The sequence below is a fragment of the Nicotiana sylvestris genome, chromosome 10 (genome assembly GCF_000393655.2).
Source record: "Nicotiana sylvestris chromosome 10, ASM39365v2, whole genome shotgun sequence".
Taxonomy (NCBI): domain Eukaryota; kingdom Viridiplantae; phylum Streptophyta; class Magnoliopsida; order Solanales; family Solanaceae; genus Nicotiana; species Nicotiana sylvestris.
In genome coordinates, this window is record NC_091066.1 from 113,221,395 (window position 1) to 113,243,295 (window position 21,901).

At 38.2% G+C, this 21,901-nt stretch overlaps 2 protein-coding genes and 1 non-coding gene across 3 annotated transcripts; 1 reads left to right on the forward strand and 2 right to left on the reverse strand.

Moving 5' to 3' along the window:
• The first annotated feature begins 303 nt into the window (after positions 1-303).
• On the forward strand, positions 304-410 carry LOC138880532 (small nucleolar RNA R71). The gene has a single exon (XR_011403267.1). It is a non-coding gene; the product is annotated as a small nucleolar RNA R71 (small nucleolar RNA).
• A 15,397-nt stretch (positions 411-15,807) lies between these two features.
• LOC104213305 (uncharacterized) lies at positions 15,808-18,199 on the reverse strand. The gene is made up of 2 exons (XM_070159458.1): positions 17,037-18,199; positions 15,808-16,255 (listed from the first exon to the last, which is right to left on the reverse strand). Exons 1-2 carry the CDS (start codon positions 18,197-18,199, stop codon positions 15,808-15,810), a joined length of 1,611 nt encoding a protein of 536 aa, XP_070015559.1.
• Positions 18,200-18,276: 77 nt separating this feature from the next.
• LOC138879821 (uncharacterized) lies at positions 18,277-21,390 on the reverse strand. Its single transcript, XM_070159459.1, has 4 exons — positions 21,024-21,390; positions 20,052-20,937; positions 19,750-19,979; positions 18,277-18,485 (listed from the first exon to the last, which is right to left on the reverse strand). Exons 1-4 carry the CDS (start codon positions 21,388-21,390, stop codon positions 18,277-18,279), a joined length of 1,692 nt encoding a protein of 563 aa, XP_070015560.1.
• Between the last annotated feature and the right edge of the window lie 511 nt (positions 21,391-21,901).

Consider the following 21,901-nt stretch of genomic DNA (forward strand, 5'->3'; position numbering starts at 1 on the left):
TCACAAACTGATGAGGGCTAGCCCTAGACCTTGTCTAAGGTTAACTTTTTTATCTCGTTGGCCATGGTGTCTAGCTCGGCTTGCACTGATGTGTTAGATCCGACATGGTGAACCCCAGCTGATTTTCTTCTATCACCACTCTCAGCAGACCATTGGTTAGAATCTTCAAAGAGCTCATCGAGAATCGCAATAATCTCCTCAAGAGTTTTTTTCATTAAAGGACCTCCAACTGCAGTACTTAGAGTTCATCGTAAGGAGGGTGTCAGTCCATCCCAAAAGTCCTAGAGTTGCAACCACAATTTGATTCCATTATGCTGTCACTTTCTTAATATCTCGTTGAATCTTTCCCAAGCTTCAAAGACTGTTTCAGTGTCCTTCTGGTAGAAGTTGTGGATTTCCCTTCTGAATTTTACTGTTTTTTCAGCTGAGAAGTACTTGTCAAGAAATTTTTTTGTCATATTTTCCCATGTCTTGATCAACCCAGTTGGAAAGCTTTGAAGCCAGTGCTTCACGTCATCCTTCAGTGAAAATGGGAATGCCCTTCAGTAGAACTTTTGGGATGGTTTGAAGCAACTGCTTCAGCTGCTAACTGTGCAACTTGTTCTCTATGTTGTGTTGCCTCTCTTGCAACTAAGTCTACTCCATTATCACTGTTCTTTGCTATGTGTTATTGGGTTTAAGGTTGCCCCAAGAATTTTCCGCTAAGTTCTTTCTCTTTTCTCGACTATCACAGACACTTTTCCACCTTTTGATCATATGGAATCACTTCTTTTGAAAAAGATTGAGTCATAAACCAAAGAAGTTAAACCTGTTGCCAGCACACAAGTAAGAAAAACATGAATACAAGAAAATAAAATTGGTCCTAAATGAGCACCAAAAACTATTCTGAATACTATTGATTCTGAATCCCCAACAACGGCGTCAAAATTTTGATGAGTGCAAAACATAACACTAAATTGATGCTCGCTAGCCAAAGATAGTATAGTTTAATCATTATCTCCACGTGGATAGGATTTAAATAATGTTCAAATAATTTCTGATTTAAACATTATTTAGGATGATTAACACTTTGATTGGAATGATTATGAACTAAAATTAACTATTAAACCTAAGCAATTAACAATTGACCACAGTAACTAGAACTGAGCAACACAAGAATATCAATGGAGAAATAAGGGTCGTGACAGGATAGGTGCAAGATAGCTATTCGGGGCCTAATTCTAGTTCAATTCACTCTAATGTCCTAATTATTCTCACGAATTCACTCGATTATTAGTTCAAACATGTAGCCAAGACTTCTCTCCCAATTAAATCTTAACTCTACGAGGTGAACTAATGTAAATCATTGTGAAATTATGCAAGAACATGTTAATGGACTGGTCTTTAGGAAAACGTCTCTTGAATATCTCCTAAAAGCTTTCTCGATTACTTAGAAGAATCACTAAATTAAACCAAACCAAACCAAATAATGCAAAAATAATCACCAAAATATTCCTCTTTCGATTAAATAATTTGGTGAACAAAATTGCAATCAATTCTAAGCTCTATAAACGAATTCATGCAAATAACTAGACTTAAAATACACAAATATCAATCAAAATACCATATCCGTCAAACCTTGAAGTAACCTACTCTATAATTATGGAGAAAGTCATCACACATAAAGTTGAAGAATAAGAAAACATGAATTTAATCCAAACTCGAGTGTTGAGTTGAGGAAAGAATAATGAATCCTTCAGCTTTGAGTCTCCACTGCTCTTCCAATCTTCCATGGGTCAAAAGTAAAAAGATGTATTTTTGGTGTACTCACACCAATTAGGAACGGTCCTGGACGAAACTTTCCTTTCCAAACCGAAGTAAGAAAATTGGACCGCGAAAATACACTATTACGTCGCGCCCTGTGTCGCACTAGTGGAACTTTTCATAGGCCTTAAAAACCTCTTTTAGCATCACCTAGATTTGCGTGCGCAGTCCGGGCGCATAGCCAGAAAGCCTAAATGTGAAATCTATGAAAAATGATAAATTTTGACTATAAAATGGATTAATTTGACTTCGGACGACGTTTTGGGTAAACGGACTCGGACCCGTAATTTGATGATTTCGGAGGATCCGTAGGAAAATATGGGACTTGGACGTATGCCCGAAATCAAATTCCGAGGTACCAATCCCGAGAAATGAATTTTTGAAAGAAATTATTTTCTGAAAAATATAAAGGTTTTTGAAAGTGAAATGTTATGTGAAACCTGTGGTATTGGGCCCGTATTATGGTTCTGGAGCCTGGTACAGGTTCAATATGATTTATATGTGTTGTCGGTAAAGTTTGGTAAGAAACAGAACCCATTTGGCGTGATTCGGACCTTAAATGCAAATTTGTTGTTTAAAGAAGTTTTGAGAAATTTCATTGATCTTGAGGTTTAATTCGATGTTCATGATGTTATTTTGGTGATTTGAGTACATAAACAAGTCCGTAGGATGTTTTTGAGGTTGTGTGTATATTTGGTTTGGAGCCCCGAGGGCTCGGGTGAGTTTTGGATAGGCCACAGGGTGCATTTTGAACTTAGAAAAAGTAGGTTTTTATTGATGGTGTTTCAGACCTGCAGGCTTCGCCGCAAATGCGAGCTTGCAAATGCGAGCCTTGCATCGCAAATGCGAGGGGTGGCCTGGGCAGCCTTCTTCGCAAATGCGAAGTATATGACGCAAATGCGACGCCCGCCTAAATCCTCTATGATCGCAAACGCGAGGATCCCCTTCGCAAATACGACGTATGCCGGGAAGGCTTGAAGTCGCAAATGCGACTATTTGTTCGCAAATGCGACTATTTGTTCGCAAATGCGAAAAGCCTAGATTTCCTAAGGGTTCGCAAATGCGAGCTTCCCTTCGCAATTCCTAAGCCAGCAAAGGTCGGGGTTCGCAATTGCAAACCCCTGTTTGCAATTCCCATATCTGAGACCTGCAACTTTATACTTAGACGATTTTAAACCCATTTTTCACATCTTTTCAAAACACAAACTCCTTTGGGCGATTTTTTAAGAACAACTCTTCTTCTAAATCGATTGTAAGTTAATTTTAACTCATTTCCTTCAATCATTAATATCTTTTAACATGATTTCAACTTAAAATCAATGATTTTCATGGGGGAAATTGGGTGTTTTGAGTAGAACCTAGGTTTTTCAAAAATTGGGGATTTGGACCTCGATTTGAGGTCTGATTTCAAAACAAATTATATATTTGGGTTCGTGGGGAAATGGGTAATCGGGTTTTGGTTTGAACCTTGGGTTTTGACCATGTGGGCCCGGGGGCGATTTTTGATTTTTTGGGTAAAACTTTAGAAAAACTCATTTTCATGCATTGGGGTTGATTCATTTAGCGTTTATTAATGTAATTAAGTAACTTATGACTAGATACAAGCGAATTGGTGGTGGAATCAAGGGGTAAAGCTATAATTGAATCATGAATTGTGTTTGTGGCATCGAGGTAAGTGTTTGGTCTAACCTTAGCTTGAGGGATTAGGAGTTGAGTCCTATTTTCTATGTGGTAATTGTTGAGTACGACGTATAGGCATGGTGACGAGTATCTATACGTTGGTGTCTAGCATGCCCGTGAGTCTTTACATTGTAATTATCATGACTCTGTTGTATCTTTCATGCCTTGGTAATGGTTTATATTTGTTGTATAAAGTTTGTGGAAAGAATTGTGACCTATGAACATTGAGGAGCGTTGGCTCAAGTTGTATAACGAATTGTGAGAGTATAATTGACAATTGAACTTTTAGAGCATTGGCTCGAGTTGTGAAATGAGTTGTGAAGGTATAAGTGATAATTGAACCTCTAGAGCATTGGCTCGAGTTGTGAAGTGAATCGTGAAGTAAAAAATGAGAAAGAGAAGAGATCATTATGTTGTCACCCCTGCCGGGCTATTATTGATTTAATTGTTATCTCCATTGCCGGGATGTTGATGTTATTGATGTTGTACCCTTGCCGGGATTTAATTGTTGACTTGTTGCTCCCTTGCCGGGATTCTTATTGCAATTTTCTTTATTTCCTTGCCCTATTGTTTGTGATTGTTGTTTGGGTGAGGAAGAGAGTTAAAGCACGAAGGGTGATGTCATGCATTGTTTGTTTTGTGAGGAAAGAGTGTAAAGCATGAAGGGTGATGCCGTGCCACACGATGTACCATTCCGTGCCTATTATATTGATTTTATGGTGAGGAAAGAGTGTAAAGCATGAAGGGTGATGTCATGCCGCATGATGTACCATTCTGTGCCTATTGTATTGATCCTTATGGTGAGGACAAGAGTAAAAGCACGAAGGGTGATGTCGTGCACTTGACCTTGATTTTCCCTGATTCTTGCTGATAATTGAGTTATGCCCTTGCGTTTATTTACTAATTTTTTGTTGTTACTTAATTTTATTTCGAGGTTATAGATTCCCTTACCCTATTTGCCTTGTAATTGTTGTTTGGGTGAGGATGAGCGTAAAGCACGAAGGGTAATGCCATGTATTGTTTTGGTGAGAGAGTGTTAAAGTATGAAGGGTGATGTCGTGTATTGTTTTGGTGAGAGAGAGTAAAAGCACGAAGGGTGATGCCGTGCACTTGTCTTTTATTTCCTAATTTTTATTGATAACTGTGTTACTGTTTCTCTACACTAGATTGTTGGTTTCCTGTTGATACTTGTTGTACCCCGCAACATGATTTCTCCTTCCTATTTTCAATTAAACTGTGGTGAACCTCATACTTATCTGTTGTGGGTAACTAGAGTTGATGTGTGGTCCATTGGTAGACCTATATGGATATGTGTACGGCATCGAGACGGCCTTGTTGACTTCGAGTTGTTATAGGCGAGGGATATGTTGATTCGCTTGTTATTGAGCTTATTTGTAATCTGGGGAGATCTATGAGTTACCTTTTTGTGTTGCGAGACGTTATGATCTGTTGATTATAAGCACTTATTGTGCGGTTCTATGGAGTTTCATAGTGGAAGTCGAGCGGGAAGAGTGATTGGGTATTGCTGGGTGAATGGCGTATCCTTTATGTCCTTTCGGGTTTGCGTGGTGTATGTTATTTGTTTCTCCGTGGGTGTATGATTTGCATTGGCTCAAGACATCAAATTGTGCGTGGTTGTCGATTTCGAGCATAGTGACTCGAGGAGTTTCATGTGGAGCAGTGTTTGGTTAGGATCGCGCGTTGCAGCGAAGCTATGTGGATTTATGACCTTGCATGTTAGATTCATGTGTTCTATTTCTATGATGAGATATGGGTTCTCAGCCTTGTGTTGTGATGGTACTGGTGAGCTTGAAGGGCAGCTTTTTCGTTAGAGTCATTTTCATGATTCGAGTATGTTCGGACCGTTGCTTATTGGTGCGTGTATTATGCAAGTTGTGGCTTAAGCCTGTATTGATGTGTCATGTCACCAGAGTAGTGTGTTGGATCAGAGGAGATCGTTGGGATCATTAATGAATACGAACGGATTCGATTTCAGTATGTTGGAAAGATAATATCGAGGTTCGGCTCAAAAAAAATTGCTATGGTCTTTGACAAAGGAGAAGGGGCTTCATGAATGGTTGATCTGAGAAATGGTTATGGCCTTTCATTGGCAGTATATGAAAGTGTTGGAATGAGACTTTAGTGGATAAAAGGTTTTCTACCGGTATTCAGTTGTTGTGTGCAGTTGTTGTGAATGGGAGTTATCGCTACATGTGCTTGAGTTATGTGGTATATCATATAATTGCACCTGAGGTTGCAAGCATGGGTTATTACAGCTGGTTCGGGCCTATTCAGAGTATAGATGTGGGGTTGTGATCGTATTGATGGTTTCAGAAGTGGAAATGTGGTTCTATGGTTATGGGCTGGATTGGTATTGTGTAATTTCAGTTACAAGGTGTTATCGGACCTATGTGAGATAGGGTGACGTGGGATCACCCTCGGGTATATGCATGGTAAGGTTATTCAGCGATTGGTTGGCTTTTGGAACAACTCTGGGCACATTCGAGGACGAACGTATGTTTAAGTGGGGGAGGATGTAACGACCCGACCGGTCGTTTTGAGATTTTGCACTTTGCTCGCCAGTTCTTGGGCATGACTAGCCCCGTGTGATGTATTATGACTTATTTAAATCGTTGGTTTTGGTTTTCAAGAAAATCTTAATGAATTTGGAAGAACAGTTCCCAGTTTGAAGCTTGAAATTCGAAAGGTTTGACCAATATTTGACTTGTTTGTATATGATCTCGGATCAGAATTTTTATGATTTTCTTAGCTCCGTTAGGTGATTTGGGAATTAGGAGCGTGATTGGAATGCATTTTGGAAGTCCGTGGAAGGTTTATGCTTGAATTGGCGAAAGGAGATTTCGGTGTTTTCCGGTGGATAGATGAGATTTTGATATAGAGGTCGGAATGGAATTTCGAGAGTTGCTGTAGCTTCGTTATGTCATTTGAGATGTGTGTGCAAAATTTCAGGTCATTCGTACGTGATTTGGTTGGGTTTTTTATCAAAAGCGTATTTCGGAAGTTTGTAGAAAATTTAGGCTAGAATTCGATGTGAATTGGTGGATTTGGTGTTGTTCAAGGTGTTTTGATGATTGGAACAAGTTTGAACGAGGTTTTAGGATGTGTTGGTGCTTTTGGTTGAGGTCCCGGAGGCCTCGGGTGAGTTTCGGGTGGTCAATCGGGCTATTTTTGGAGTTGGAATGTTGTAGAAAAACTGTTCAGGTGTTGCAGACATTTAAGCCTTCGCGATCGCGTGGGGTATATCACGATCGCGTAGAAGGAATTTGGAAGGCCATAATTTAAACCTTCGCGTTCGCATAGGAGGCCTCGCGTTCGCAGAAGGCTAGGAGCTGGTGCTTCGCATTCGCATGAGGCTGTCCGCGTTCGCGTATAAGAAATGGGGTCCAAGAGGAATTTCTCTTCGCGTTTGCACTAGAGGGATCGCGTTCGCATAAGTATGGTAAGCTGAAGCATCGCGTTCGCATAATATTTGTCGCGTTCGCATAGTGTACTGCTGAGGTCTTGAAGATTTGCTCTTCGCGATCGCGAGGCTTGTGCCGCGATCGCGATGAAGTAACGGGCAGTGCTGGGCAGAAAGTTTTTAAGTTATTTCATCCGCGATTTTGGGTCATTTTTCCTCCATAGTTGTTCATTTCGAGAGCTTTTTGAGGGAGATTAAAGAGAGATTCAAGGAGAATCAATTGGAGGTAAGATTTTTGAACCTAAAACGTGATTTTATTGTGAAATCTACCTAGAAAATCATGGAACTTAAGTTAAAAATGGAAGAACTAGGGCTTGGGATTTTGAACTTTTGAATTGGGATTTGAAGGGCCATTTGAGGTCGGATTTGAGGACTTTTGATATGTATGAACTCGTGGGGTAATAAGGAATCTGATGATGTGAAAATTTCTGAGTTTCGAGAAGTGGGCCCGGGGCTCGGGTTTATGCTAATTTTGGAATTTTTGGTATTTCTCGATTGTTTTCGCTTGGGCTTTGTTCCCTTGGCATATTGTGACATATTCGTTCTGATTTTGGGTATATTCGATGCGCGTGAAGGCCGATTTGAGGGGCAAGGGCGTCGCGAGCTAGAGATTTAGCCGGTTCGAGGTAAGTAATGATTGTAAATACTGTTCTGAGGGTTTGAAACCCCGGATTACACATCGTTGTGTTACTTTGAGGTGGCGCACACGCTAGATGACCAGCGTGGAGTTGTGCACCGTTGGGGATTGTGACTTGGTCTGCCCCGTACGACTGTTAAGTCGCGTATTTGATTTGAACTCTTATGATGTTCCATGTTCTAGAGATTGATATTATATGTTTGGGCTATATGCCATGCTTGGGGCCTTGTGCCGACCTGCTGAGAGCATATCCTCACTGTATGACATCCTCACTCTATTTGTTTTGAAAGCATCTCCTCAGTCATGTTTTACCTGTTTATTGTTTAAATCTAGTTTATCACTTTATTTCTTAAAAATATGAAAATTGTTTAGGCTAAGTTCCCTGTTTTACTGATGGTCCGAGTGATCGTGAGGTTAATGACTGATAGAGGCCGAGGGCCTGGTTGTAAGGATTATATAGTTATGGATCGGGCTACACGACGCAACAATATATATATATATATATATATATATATATATATATATATATATATATGTATGTATGTATATGGATCGGGCTGCACGCCGCAGCGATACTTATATGGATCGGGCTGCGCGCCGCAGCGATATAGCGCTTGGGCTGTAGGAGCCCCTCCGGAGTCTGCACACCCCCAGTGAGTGTCGTCGATGAGATATATGGATCGAGCTGCACGCCGCAGCGATATATGGATCGGGCTGCGCGCCGCAGCGGTTACTATATGGTACCTAGTGAGTGTGAGTGCTAAGTGTGAGCGCTGATTAGTAAGAGTTGAGTCACGAGTGACTGGGAGGCTTGTCTGAGGGGCGATAGATATATACATGCATATGAGTTATGCTTTGCCTGAGGGGCCTGTTTATGAACTTATTGATTTTTCACTCCTCTTTAAAAATGAGTTTCTATCGAATATGTTGATTATAGACTGTTTTCACTCATCTTTATATTGAGCCTCTGTCGAAAGTGTTGAACAAATGTTTTAAAACAACTTTCATTTAAGTTGGGGTTTATGAGATGTTCAGAATTTAATCACTGATTTGGCTTTGTTATTTCCACTGAGATTTTCATGTTATGAGCAGTTTATGATTCCTATTTTTTTGCCCGAGGGGCTGTTTACGAACTATGTTTTGCCCTAGGGGCCGATTATGGTTTTCATCTCTTTTATTATAAATGGTATTGAACCCCTACTGAAACTGTTGGAAAGCATTTTCACCTGTTTAAATGATTTTTACCAAAAGGCTGGATTTTAAATAAGACGATCGACTCGTATTCTGAATTAGCAGCCTGTGTGCTTATTGAGTTATCATGAATGTGGATTCATTGTTTCCTACTACTCAGTCTTTATTTGCTCTTATTACTTACTTGGTTGGAGTACTCACATTACTCCCTGCACCTCGTGTGCAGATTCAGGTATTTCAGAACCCGGTAGTGGGTATTGATTGCTCAGACGTGGAGTCATCAGAGTTAGCAAGGTGGCTACATGACGTTCGTAGCACTGCTTCTTCATCTCATTTCCATTTCTGTACTTAGTACACTTGACTGTTTTTGTTGTATTCAGACCTTGGTAGATGCTCATGACTAGTGACACCCCGATGTCGGGCTTGTGTAATTATTCCGCATTTTTCTTTTAAATGTTCATTATGAGATTAATGGTTTATAAATGGTATAAAAATCACTTTTAAGTTGAAAATGGTTGATTTGGAAATTGTGTCGGCTCGCCTTGTCTTCATGAGAGGTGCCATCACGACCGGGTCCCGTTTGGGGTCGTGACACTTCGCAAAAGAAACCACTACCTAACCAGACTCCTCTTCGCATCTACGAATCTCCTGCTCGTAGGTGCGATGCGCCAGCACCAGACCTGCTAACAAAAAACAAAATGGTCCTGAACCCATTCGAAACATACCCAAGCCCTCTAGGAACCCGTCTAATCATACCAACAAGTCCTAATACCTCCCTCAAACCTATTCAGAGGCTCAAAACACTGTAATTAACATCAAAATCAAGAATTATCGATCAAGCACAAGTTAAACTTCTCTTAAGTCCAATAACTTCCAAACTTCAAACCAAGCGTCCAATTCAAGTCTAATTAATCCGGATTACATCCAAAATTTGCACACAAGTCCTAACAAAACAAACATATTCCAAGTCCTAGAACAATAATCTGAAGCCGATATCATCAAAGTTAACTCCCGGTCAAACTTGTGAGCTCTCCATACCTTCAAATTGTCAACTTTCGACAAATTGTGTCAAAACATCCTAGGAACCTCCAAATTCAAATACGGGCATATGTCTAAGTCCAAAATCACTATACAAACATATTGGAACCATCAAATCACCAATCTGAGGTCGTTTATACAAAAGTCAAACCTTGGTCACCTCATACAACTTAAGCTTCCAAAATGAGACTAAATATCCGAATTCACTCCAAAACCTACCCGAAGCCAAAATAACCATCCCCAAAATCATAAAATATCAAACAAGCATAGGCAAAATGTCAAATAGGAAATGAGTCTCCAACAACAACAACAACAACAACATCCCAGTATAATCCCACAAGTGGGGTCTGGGGAGGGTAATATGTACGCAGACCTTACCCCTACCCCGAGGGGCAGAGAGGTTGTTTCTAGGAGACCCTCGGCTCAAGAGACAATATATTAGTACTATCAATAGACTCATAGTAAATAACATAAAATACATAACATAAAATAACAAAATAACAACAATATAGGAAATACGAAAAGGATGTAAGGTATACTAATATCCAGCAGATACAGCCCTGCATCAGTAGCTGATCAGTAGTATCCTAAGTCTAACCCCTAAATGGCTAGTCTCCCTCTAGTGCGTTGTAGTAATATTCACAAACTTCCCCTTAACCTACAACCTTAATGCTCGACCTCCACAATTCCCTGTCAAGAGCCATGTCCTCAAAAATCCTAAGTCGTGCCATGTCCTGCCTGATCACCTCCCCCCAATACTTCTTAGGTCTCCCTCTACCTCTCCTCGTGCCCACCACAGCCAGTCGCTCACACCTCCTCACTGGTGTATTAGTTATCCTCCTCTGAATGTGCCCGAACCATCTAAGTCTTGCTTCCCGCATCTTGTCCTCCATGGGGGCCACACCCACCTTCTCTCGAATATCATCATTCCTAATCTTGTCCATCCTTGTATGCCCGCACATCCACCTCAGCATCCTCATCTCTACTACTTTCATCTTCTGGATGTGTGAATTTTTAACCGGCCAACACTCGGTCCCATACAACATAGCAGGCCTAACCACTGCTCTATAAAACTTACCTTTTAGTAACGGTGGCACTTTCTTGTCACACAAGACTCCCGTTGCTAACCTCCACTTCATCCACCCCACCCCTATACGATGTGTGACATCCTCGTCGATCTCCCCGGTCCCCTAATAACTAACCCAAGGTACTTGAAACTACCCCGCTTAGGGATGACTTGAGAGTTGAGCCTCACTTCCACTCCTGCTTTCATCGGCTCGACCCCAAATTTGCACTCGAAGTATTCCGTCTTCGTCCTGCCCAGCCTGAAACCTTTAGACTCAAGGGCATGTCTTCAAACCTCTAGCCTCTCATTGACGTCGCGTCGTGTCTCGTCAATTAGGACTATGTCATCAGCAAATAGCATGCACCATGGCACCTCCCCTTAAATATGATGTGTTATGGCATCCATCATCAGGGCAAATAGGAAAGGGCTGAACGCAAACCCTTGGTGCAACCCCGTAACAACCGAAAAATGGTCGGAGTCGCCTCCTACTGTTCTAACTCGAGTCTTAGCTCTATCATACATGTCTTTAATCACCCTAATGTAGTCAACCGGGACCCCTTTAACCTCTAGGCATCTCCATAGGACCTCCATAGGAACCGTGTCATACGCTTTCTCTAGATCGATAAACACCATGTGGAGATCCTTCTTCTTATCCCTGTATTGTTCCATCATCCTCCTAATAAGGTGGATAGCTTCTGTGGTAGATCGCCCCGGCATGAACCCGAATTGGTTATCTAAAATAGACACCGTCCTTCGCACTCTCATTTCTACCACTCTCTCCCAGACTTTCATGGTATGACTCAATAATTTGATACCCTTATAGTTGTTACAACTCTGAACATCGCCTTTGTTCTTATACAGCGGAACCATTGTACTCCACCTCCACTCTTCAGGCATCTTATTAGTCTTGAATATAACATTAAACAACCCAGTAAGCCATTCCATGCCTGCTCTACCCACACACCTCCAAAGTTCAACCGGAATTTTGTTTGGCCCGGTAGCTCTGCCCCTCCTCATCTTACGCATTGCCTCCATGACCTCATCGTCCTCAATGTCCCTACAATAACTTAATTCATGGGGGCTGTTGGCATTCCTCAATTCACCTAGCACAATATCCTGATCCCCTTCTTCATTTAGAAGTTTATGATAGTAGGTCTGCCATCTCCTCTTAATCTGGTCATCTCCCATCAAAACTTTGTCGTCATCATCTTTTATACACCTCACTTGGTCCAGATCCCGAGTCGTCCTCTCTCTAACCTTAGCGAGTCAGAATAATTTCTTCTCCCCTTCTTTATTCCCTAGTTCCTCATACAGACGAGCAAAAGTTGTCATCTTAGCCTTCATTACTGCCATCTTCGTCTCCTTCCTAGCTACCTTATATCTCTCACTGTTCGCTCTCTTCTCCTCCTCTCCAGAGCTCCCTACGAACTGCATGTACGCCGCCTTCTTTGCTTCCATTTTATCTTGGACAACTGCATTCCACCACCAGTCTCCTTTGTGGCCACCGGTGCGGCCCGAAGATATCCCTAACACCTATCTCACCGCCTTCCTTATACAATCAGTCGTCGTCGACCACATAGTGTTTGCGTCCCCACTACTTCTCCAAGCTCCCATTGCCGATAACCTTCCTTCTAACTCCTGAGCTTTATCCTTAGTCAAGGCGCCCCACCTAATCCTCGGACGGCCTCGTACTGACCTCTTCTTCCTCCTTATCCTAATACCAATGTCCATCACCAAAAGCCTATGTTGCGTTGCTAAGGTCTCACCTGGGATAACTTTGCAATCCTCGCACAACCTTCTGTCGCATCTCCTGAGGAGGAGATAGTCAATCTGAGCCTTTGCCACCGAACTTTTGTAAGTAACCAAATGCTCATCCCGCTTAGGAAAACTTGAGTTCGCAATCACTAGATCGAATGCCTTGGCAAAGTCTAACAGCGAAGTGCCCCCTCCGTTCCGCTCCCCGATACCAAAGCCACCATGCACCTCAGTATAACCAACTGCAGACGACCCAATATGACCATTGAAATCTCCTCCTATGAATAACCTCTCCGAAGGTGGAATACTACGAACGATGTCATCCAAACCCTCCCAAAAACGCCTTTTAATCTCCTCATCCAAGCTTACTTGCGGCGTGTACGCGCTAACGACATTTAAAGTACACTCACCTACCACCAATTTAATAGTCATTAGTCTATTATTCACCCGCCTGACCTCTACCACCGAATCTCTAAGATGGTTATCTACCAGGATACCCACTCCATTCTTACCCCTCAGGACTCCAGAGTACCATAACTTATACCCATCCTCGTTTTTCGCCCTCGATCCAACCCACCTAGTCTCCTGGACACACGCTATATTAATCTTCCTCTTCTGAAGTATCTTCGCCAACTCTATAGACTTACTCGTTAGCGAACCTATGTTCCATGACCCGATTCTCAACCTATAGGCTCCCTTGTCCCCTATACCTCCCCTACCTCCCGTCCCACACTCTGCCCACCTGAGGACAGAGTCTCCAAGTACACAAAATAATCGGCCAAATCGTTACAAGTTTGAACGAAATATAGTAGAAATTGAGCCGATTTTTGGAGCCCTAGATTGTGGGATAATTAATTTTGAATGAAAATCGTTGGAGAGAGGTTTAATTTGAGAGAAAAAAGGCGAGGAAATAGTAGTTCTAAAAAGAAGTAAGAGAAAAATTGGGTAGGCAGGGGAAGAACGATTTTGGGCGGTGGATTTTTATTAATTTTTAGCCTTTTAAATTTTACCCCCCAAGTTTTTAAGTTGGAATAATTGTCCTTGACCCCTCTTCAAGGGAGGCTCAAGCACTTTAGTGGTCTAAAATCAAAATTTATTTGGAGGCCTTAAATTAAAAAAAAATCTCCAAAAAAAATTATTGTTCTAACTTTTTGAGATACAAAATTGTTAATAATTTTTTTTTGTTATCAACTTCTTCTAGTAATCCTTTTTCAATGATAATATTGCCAACTCACTTAATCTTTTTTGAGAAAATTTGATCTTATATAAGATTTTATCAATTTATTTTTAAAAAACTTCTTTCCGCTGAGGCAAATGTTAATATTATTTTATAAGAAATATAAGCATTTAGAAAAGAATAAAATATTTTTATTTGATTGAATATGTTGATTAGAGTATTATTTTCTATTTGTACTATTTTTTTTTTGAACAATTTTAATTTAGAATAAGTCTGAACCATCAACATCATAGTGACTATTGAATATATTTTAAGGAATATTCAAGGTTAAGACTATTTTTAAAATTTTTATCATTAATAATCTCAAATTTTACCACTGTTGCACTTTAAACTCATAGGAGAGAGAAAATAAGAAAGAAATAAAAGAGAAAGTATGTAATCTTATGAGAGAAGCAAAAAAAAAAAGATAGTGACTTAAAAGAATAAGAAAGAGAGTGTAAAAATTTATAGCTATTCATACATCCCATAATAATAATTCTAATATTGATATTAGTTTAAATACCTTATTACAATTAATATCTAGCATTTCTTATATATACATGTATTTATCATAAGTTAATGAGTTAGTAAAAATTAAATCGTTACTGCAATTTTGATTAATTCATTTAAGTAATAATATTATTTATTTAGAAGATACTTACTACTACTTTTAATGTATTATTTATAAATTTTAAGGAATAATTATTACACTTAGAATCACTTCGCTGGACCACATAACACAAATTGGCCCATCTTTCAAATTTTTACCCGGCTTAGCCCAATGTGTACATAATTTGAAAAGAAATTATTGAAAGCTATCAGACTTAGTTGTTTGGAGCTTCTGCTTTATATTTTCTGCTACCTTTGTATGAAAATAGTTGTTAATTGTATGAAAAATTAATTTCTTTAAAACCTTGGCCAGGGTTACAGATTTGCAAAGTTATAATTGTATCACCTAGTTGCAGTGTATGCGTGTGTATGTAAGAAAATTGAAGAACAGAAAATTAAAAAATAGAAGTCCACCATTGAAAACCATTCAAATTAAAGCTTCGCTTTTGAAATAAGATTTTTTTTTTGAGTTTGTTAGTTGTTTGGATGGGTGTTGTTCCAATTAATTGAAAATATGAAGAGTAGTTCAAAATTAAAATTTGAAGTGATTTGGAGTAGATTTGAGCAAGATTTGAGTTAAATTTCAGAAAAGACGCAAAGAAGAAGACGAAGTCAGTTTTTGTATAATGATGTATAGTATTGTATAATAACATATATGTGTATATAAATGCTTCTTATATACTATTATACACTTTTATATATACTAGATTTAGTGTACGTGCGTTGCACGTGTATTATGCGTTATGCACAAAAGAACGTATTTTAATTAGGTAGAATAAGAATGAATTAAGTATAAAGGTAATTGATGATATAACAAATATTTAAATGGTAAACTATCTAAAATAGTGCATATTAAATTGAATAAGAATGAATTAAGTGAAATAGCATTTGACGATGCAAAAAAAGTTATTACATTAAAGAAATAGTTGTATTGAGCATGCAGACACTAAATTGAGTGTTACAATGAAGCATGGGTGTGATGATGTTGCTGGAACTATTAGTCAGACTGTTGCTACCCTCTTGATGTCATATGTGGAACAATATTGATGTGCGCCATGAAGAATGTTGCTTCAGTTGATTCTGGTAAGAGGAAGGCGCCTCTAAAATATAATGGTATTGTCGATGCATTCAGTGAAACAGTTTAGAGTCTGTAAAAATAAATATAATTATATAGTTATAATATATGTAAAATTCATGTATAATATGTATAATTAATTTGTGTATAGTTGAGGAAGTTTCATGAAAAAGAAAATATTGCTTGAAGAATAACAACAGATCATCATACAATTATGTTTCTATGATATATGTTATGTTATGGTGGTGAATCTTACCTAATATCTCTTTATAGACGATGTTCTTGGTATATGTTCCTTTTTTCGCTTTGGCTGCTCGGTCAAGACTAAAACCTTTGTTGTTGACATAGATATTCCCCTTGAGAGTGCAACATATAGTTGTCCATGTGAGAATACATGTTGTGGTAAGTACAGTCCCACATTAGGTATTGTTTGTCCTTGTGCTTTATTTATTGTCATCGAAAAGCATAGACGTACTGGAAATTGTTTTCTGATGAATTTGAAAGGGTAACCTTCATTTTCTGGAGGCGAAAGTTGAATTCTGGGAATAAACACATGTTTGGAAGCATTTTCGCCCATCATTATTTCTGCATGGATGACGTTGTTGTCAAAGCCTCTACATATCATTCTTGTACCATTACATAAGCCATTTGCCGGGTCCAAATTTCTTAATAACATGATCGGAGCATTTTTCTTTAAAACCAACCTGTCAAACAACAAATAATATCTTTAAACATAACAAGCAGAAGTTCAGGTTATCATCCAAATGATTTCATAATACTCTTTCTTTTCTTTTCTTTTTTCTTTTTTAATTCCTTTAGCTGATTTGCAAGCCACCAAGATAATTAGAATTATTCATCCCTGATGTCCATTTTTCTGCTTGATTTTGAGTATAAAAAGGCACACAAGGAAGACGGTAGAGAAATAGACATACTTTATTACAGTAATGCTAAAATTACCGGGTCTAAGGATGAAGTATGTTACTTTGTCTTTATTTCCTTGACATATACGTAGAATGTAACAAACAGAATATTTTAGAAATTATAGAAAAATCCAAAAAAAAAACACCATTCACACAAAAAAATAGTTACCTGCAAACTATAAAATATTCAAATAAATCTGCAATTGTAGATTGTAAAGATGAAGCTACTGTATGTGATAGTATATATTAATATAATTCCCAATTCTCAGAATGATCTTCTATTTTTTTGTCTATCCTGAATGTTACATTTGCTATAAGTTTCGAATATTGACTTCAATAATAGAACTGAGTATTCGTATAACTAAAAGGAACGCATGCAACTTTTGTGTAAAACTCTGAAGAAAAAATTGTATAAGATGAATTTGCAAGAGTATACATAATATGATTACGGTAAGTTTAATAAATTTATTTCAATTAAAAACATATCGAGAGATTCTTTTTATATTGTCAGATCTAGTACACAATGAATTCACAGAAATATAGAGAATAGCAATTTGACACAAACCTGTGTGGTGGAAGGCCATTTGGTGTTAAATTATTTAAGTACTCTTCCTGGCAGTAGTTGTTGGTATCATCCTCTGCGGAGTCAAAACTCAAAAAAGTTCTGCTTTCACCAGGAAATTTAGCAATTAACATCTCATTTAGTTGATCAACATACTCATTTCTGCTAGCCAAGATAGCCCTTTCTGTCATGTATTTTGCACAACTTGACATTTCATCTAGAGATGGAAATATTTCTCTTATTAAATTATCTTCACCAATACTATCACCATCATGTTTGACGATCAATTTTTCTAGAAGAAGGATCATATCATATCTTATTGTAGGTTCCTCTCCATTACCGATCCGTAGTAAGAAATCGCTGAATGTTGGATCTGCTCTTGCCCTCATATTTCTTATTAATTGAATCTTTTCCATTTTATTCCACAAATATGATTTTACCAAGCTTGCATTTATTGTTTCAACTCTGGTAGATTTTGGAACTACTGGTAGTACTTGACGAAAATCACCTCCGAAGACCATCACTTTTCCACCAAAGGGTTCATTAATATCCATTATATCTCTGAAGCTCCTATCAACGGTTTCAATCGTCTGACGATTGGCCATAGGTGCTTCATCCCAAATTATTAGCTTTGATTTTCTTATCAATTTAGCACCACCACTCTGTTTTGACATATTTGTGATTGTTGTATCAGTTGTCTGAAGAGGGATGTCGAATCTAGAGTGAGTTGTACGACCTCCGGGTAAAATTGCAGCTGCTACACCACTTGTTGCCGTTGCTAAAGCTATCATGCCTCTTGATCTGAGATTTGCAAGCAATGCACGATATAGGAATGTTTTTCCAGTTCCTCCAGGTCCATCCACAAAGAACAATCCCGCTCTGCCAGAGTCGACTCTCTCTAATATAGTCTTGAAAGCTTGTTCTTGTTCAGGATTTAGTTTTGATTGTGCATCAAAATCTTCGGGCGATACATTTATAGACCTTTCTTCGATTATTTCTCTGCATTCCGATACATTACCATTATCCCTACCATGATCAAGTTTAGGTAAGTCATACTTGTCAATTTTCTTGCCCATGCTCTCTAAGAAATAATTGATGCTCTTCAATGTGCATTGGAGTTGAGCAACAGGAGAATTGTCACGTATTTTTCTAAAATCTTCTGACATATCTTCGTAATAGGTTTCCCAGAGCTTCCTAATGTCCGTTGGATTACAATGAACCAAAATTGTTGCAAATAAATTTCTCAGTGCCGATGGCATTTTGAAGAGGACCGCTTCACGTAAGCATTCTGAAATACTGTTGCTGATTCTAATAAACCTCTTTCCTTTGCAGCTTCTTTGAATGTTTCACACTCTCTTCCATTAACAGTTAGCAAGTCTTTAAATGATAAGGGTCCTCTGACGTGATTCAACAATAATCTCAAATAATACCTTTCGCCTTCTCTAGGATTAGCTGTAACATTGAGTAAAATTCTATATTAACTGTTAAGACTAATCATTGTCATTTATCCAGATAAAATACAATAGGGTGCAGACTGTCAGTATAATGTAGCCAAGTCAATGAATGATGCCAAAATATATTCCTTCTTTACTTAAAAGAAGTGTCGTTATTTAAACATGTTGGATTCTGAATTCTTGTTGAAGCCTTAGAATATTCTTAGCTGATAAGAATTGAAATATGTTTATCAAGAAACATATAACACCAGCTTCTAACTTTGTTGTGACAAGTGCAAATAGTTTTTGATAATTTTGCATTATACACATTTGTAGATATTTTTGTATGCAGCACAAAAAATATTTTCCATTTAGTATCTTCATCACGTTAACTTCAAATCGGCCATATGCCAAAAATAGATTAGGCATTAGCTGAAGTCATTGTGTCCTATTTTATTTCAATCAATCATGTAACGAAACTAATGGATTCAGCTCTAAGAAATAATGATGAACTCTTATAGACTGCTATATAGCCATATTGCAGTAAAAGGAATAGGACCCCCGGAAAAAACTATCTAGAATTACTGATTCTTGTTCTTATTGATTAGAACTTTAAGTAATAGCCCTATTCTATTTTGCATAAATAGTTCCAAAGGACTCGCATTTGTTTCTGGACTATAAATCACAGCTTCGTTATACTTTTGACTATTTTTGCGTTGGCGTCAGCCTGTCATTACCCTCCTCTTTTATTTGGGTTTAGGATTGGCTACATTCTGAAACTCACATTTATGTTGTGAACTTTCTACCCCTGACTTCTGTTTTTTGATAGCCTGTATATCATATCCTAGACTGTGTATTATTTGGTTGATGCCTTAATTGTTTTAATTTATCAAACAGAAAGTGCCCAATCTTACAAGACTAATATTGTTTCAAATTATTAATTTCATCAAGATTTATCTGAAAGAGAATAGATAGATCATCTTACCAGTAGCAATTCGACCAATAACTGATCTTGTTTTTCTTTTTGTCCATATCTTTCCCTGTGAGTTCCACACATAATACTCTGGAAATTCTTTGTATAGGTATTGTCGTGCTTCAGTATCCCTCGAGCATGTCCGAAAATACTCCGTGAGCATGGTTAGCGTCGCATATTCCCACGCAATCACATTTTGCAAATTTTGCTTGCTCCAATAGCACACTGTGTGTTGACATTTCACAAAAACTTGTATAGTTATTTATTTCATCAAAAGTTTTAATTAACCTTGTTGGAGATAAATATTTACCTGTTTGTCTATCCGGGAGATGTAGTTGAAGGTTAATGACAGGAGGTTGCATTTCACTGAGATTGAATTCATAAATTCTCCATAGTGCTTCTGGCGGAGATACCCAACGTGCGTCTTGAAAATTTTGGATTTCATCAACTACTTTTTCTCCATCATCTGGTTCAATATAAACAACACACCTATCATGCCCTTTATATATATACTTATAGAGATACTTGATTGCTTTCACTCTAGAGCAAGACTCCACATTAATATGACAATTGTATCTAGTTAGTAACTAAGGATTATATGGCACAACCCACTGATTATTCATTCTCATGCCACGGACATTTACGATCTTTCCATCATTTCTTCTCTTATAAATAGGGTATCCATCCTTTCCTTGTATTGATTTATTACTAAATGGCCTAGGATAGTGATTCTTGCACTGACCATCCTTCATGCATGAATTTGTTGGACGATGTTTTCCACATGGACCATGCATCATATGCTTGACAACTAAGTCATGCAAGAGTGGATATTCTTCTTCATCAGGAAGTTCCGCAGAAATAAACTTGTCATATTGGTCTGCTAATGTTATCTTGTACCCTTGTTCAAGTATTATCAAAAGGTGTATGTGTGGTAGGCCTCTTTTTTGAAATTCAACCACGAAGACATGTGCCGCAACAGGACCAAATATTTTTTTCTTAAAAATCTGATCCTTTAAATCTTGTAATTTTGCCCTAAAAACTCTAGTCACTAAGTCTGGTCTATCTTGTGCAAGTTGTCCTTCACATAGATTTTCCTGGATCTCCACCCAATCGGGATTACATGTCATTGTGATAAATAAATCTGGTTTTCCAAAACGTTGAACCAAAGCCATTGCATCCATATACCTACGGCGCATATCTCTAGGGCCTCCGATGAATGATGCCGGCAATATTACTCTTTGGCCAACTTTATCTCCTCTATATTCTCCAGCCATGATACTATCAACTATACCTTGTAATATTTCCCTTTTAAGTAATGCTTGCTGTAATCTAAAGAATTCAAGTCTTATTGTTTCTAACTTGATGTACATGTCAACCACAAATTGCTGCAATAACCGTCCGCACAATAGTAGTATTGTCTTTTCTCCTTTGCGTATTTGAAATTTGTAGCAATAATACTCTCTACAAGACACACATGATTTAGATTCATGACGTACCCCTACAAAAATAAGTCGTATCTATTAGTGTAGTTAATATTCAAATAAGAAAACTAAAGTGATACGTAATTTAATTGCAATACTTTACCTTGCTCCTCTTTGTGAAACACCTCATTAGCGGACGTGTATGTTGGGACATTCTGGTTTACATTGGCAACTTCAGATGTACTTGCACCTCTTTTTGATTTATATTTGTGTATTCCTTGGTGCCAGCCAACCTCTCCATTTGGAAAAAGCAGAGGATATTGGAGTGGGTCATAGCAACCATAATAATGTTTGACTCTATGTTTGTTGCCGGAATGCTCATGAACAATAATCTCTCTATCGAATGGTACATTTGGATTGTTTCCATCTACCCAAATTGCAGCAATTTGATCTATCGATGGTTTGTTGTAGACACGTTGATCCAGTGTAGCATTGGCAGCAATTCGAATTTGTAAATATTGGATTCTCATCCATTAGCTGCCTAATTTTTGTCACAACTTCCTCAGATAAGTTGGCTTCTTGCAATTTTGAAATCCGACTGCATGATTCATTGTCCGTGTCAAAAAATATAATTGAAAATAACATGGATTATCCTCACGTGGAAGCAATGACGGAATATTGTGATAAATTTGACCTTGTGCCTTAAAGGTGTAAACTCCTTTCCTTGAAGATGCAAGTTCTTTGTCAAGTCTAACACCAAAAGACGTAAATGCAAATATACTATTATATGCTCTAATGTTTCGACGGAACTTTTTTGCTTTGTCTAACTCGTCAACAAGTAACTCGTATAATTATATTGGAACTTCAGTATTTGCCAATCTTACTGATCCCTCCCCGCAACAAAATGTTGGAGTTTCATGCTGAAACCTCATAGCGTGACAATGAATACAATCGGAAATATTTTCCAACTTTTGAGTACAAGATGTAGATGGTTTAGAGACAATTTCACCTATATTTATGTAGCCAAATGTTATGATTTAT

What these genes read in the sequence shown, in the direction of transcription:
- LOC104213305 (XM_070159458.1), bottom strand. Translation starts at nt 18,199, where the DNA reads ATGTCAGAAGATTTTAGAAAAATACGTGACAATTCTCCTGTTGCTCAA. An exon ending in AATGGCCTTCCACCACACAG is followed by an intron (nt 16,256 to 17,036) that starts GTTTGTGTCAAA and finishes GTTGTTTGACAG; the next exon opens with GTTGGTTTTAAAGAAAAATG.
- LOC138879821 (XM_070159459.1), bottom strand. Translation starts at nt 21,390, where the DNA reads ATGAGAATCCAATATTTACAAATTCGAATTGCTGCCAATGCTACACTG. An exon ending in GTTTCACAAAGAGGAGCAAG is followed by an intron (nt 20,938 to 21,023) that starts GTAAAGTATTGC and finishes TTATTTTTGTAG; the next exon opens with GGGTACGTCATGAATCTAAA. An exon ending in TCTCCCGGATAGACAAACAG is followed by an intron (nt 18,486 to 19,749) that starts GTAAATATTTAT and finishes TCAATGTTACAG; the next exon opens with CTAATCCTAGAGAAGGCGAA.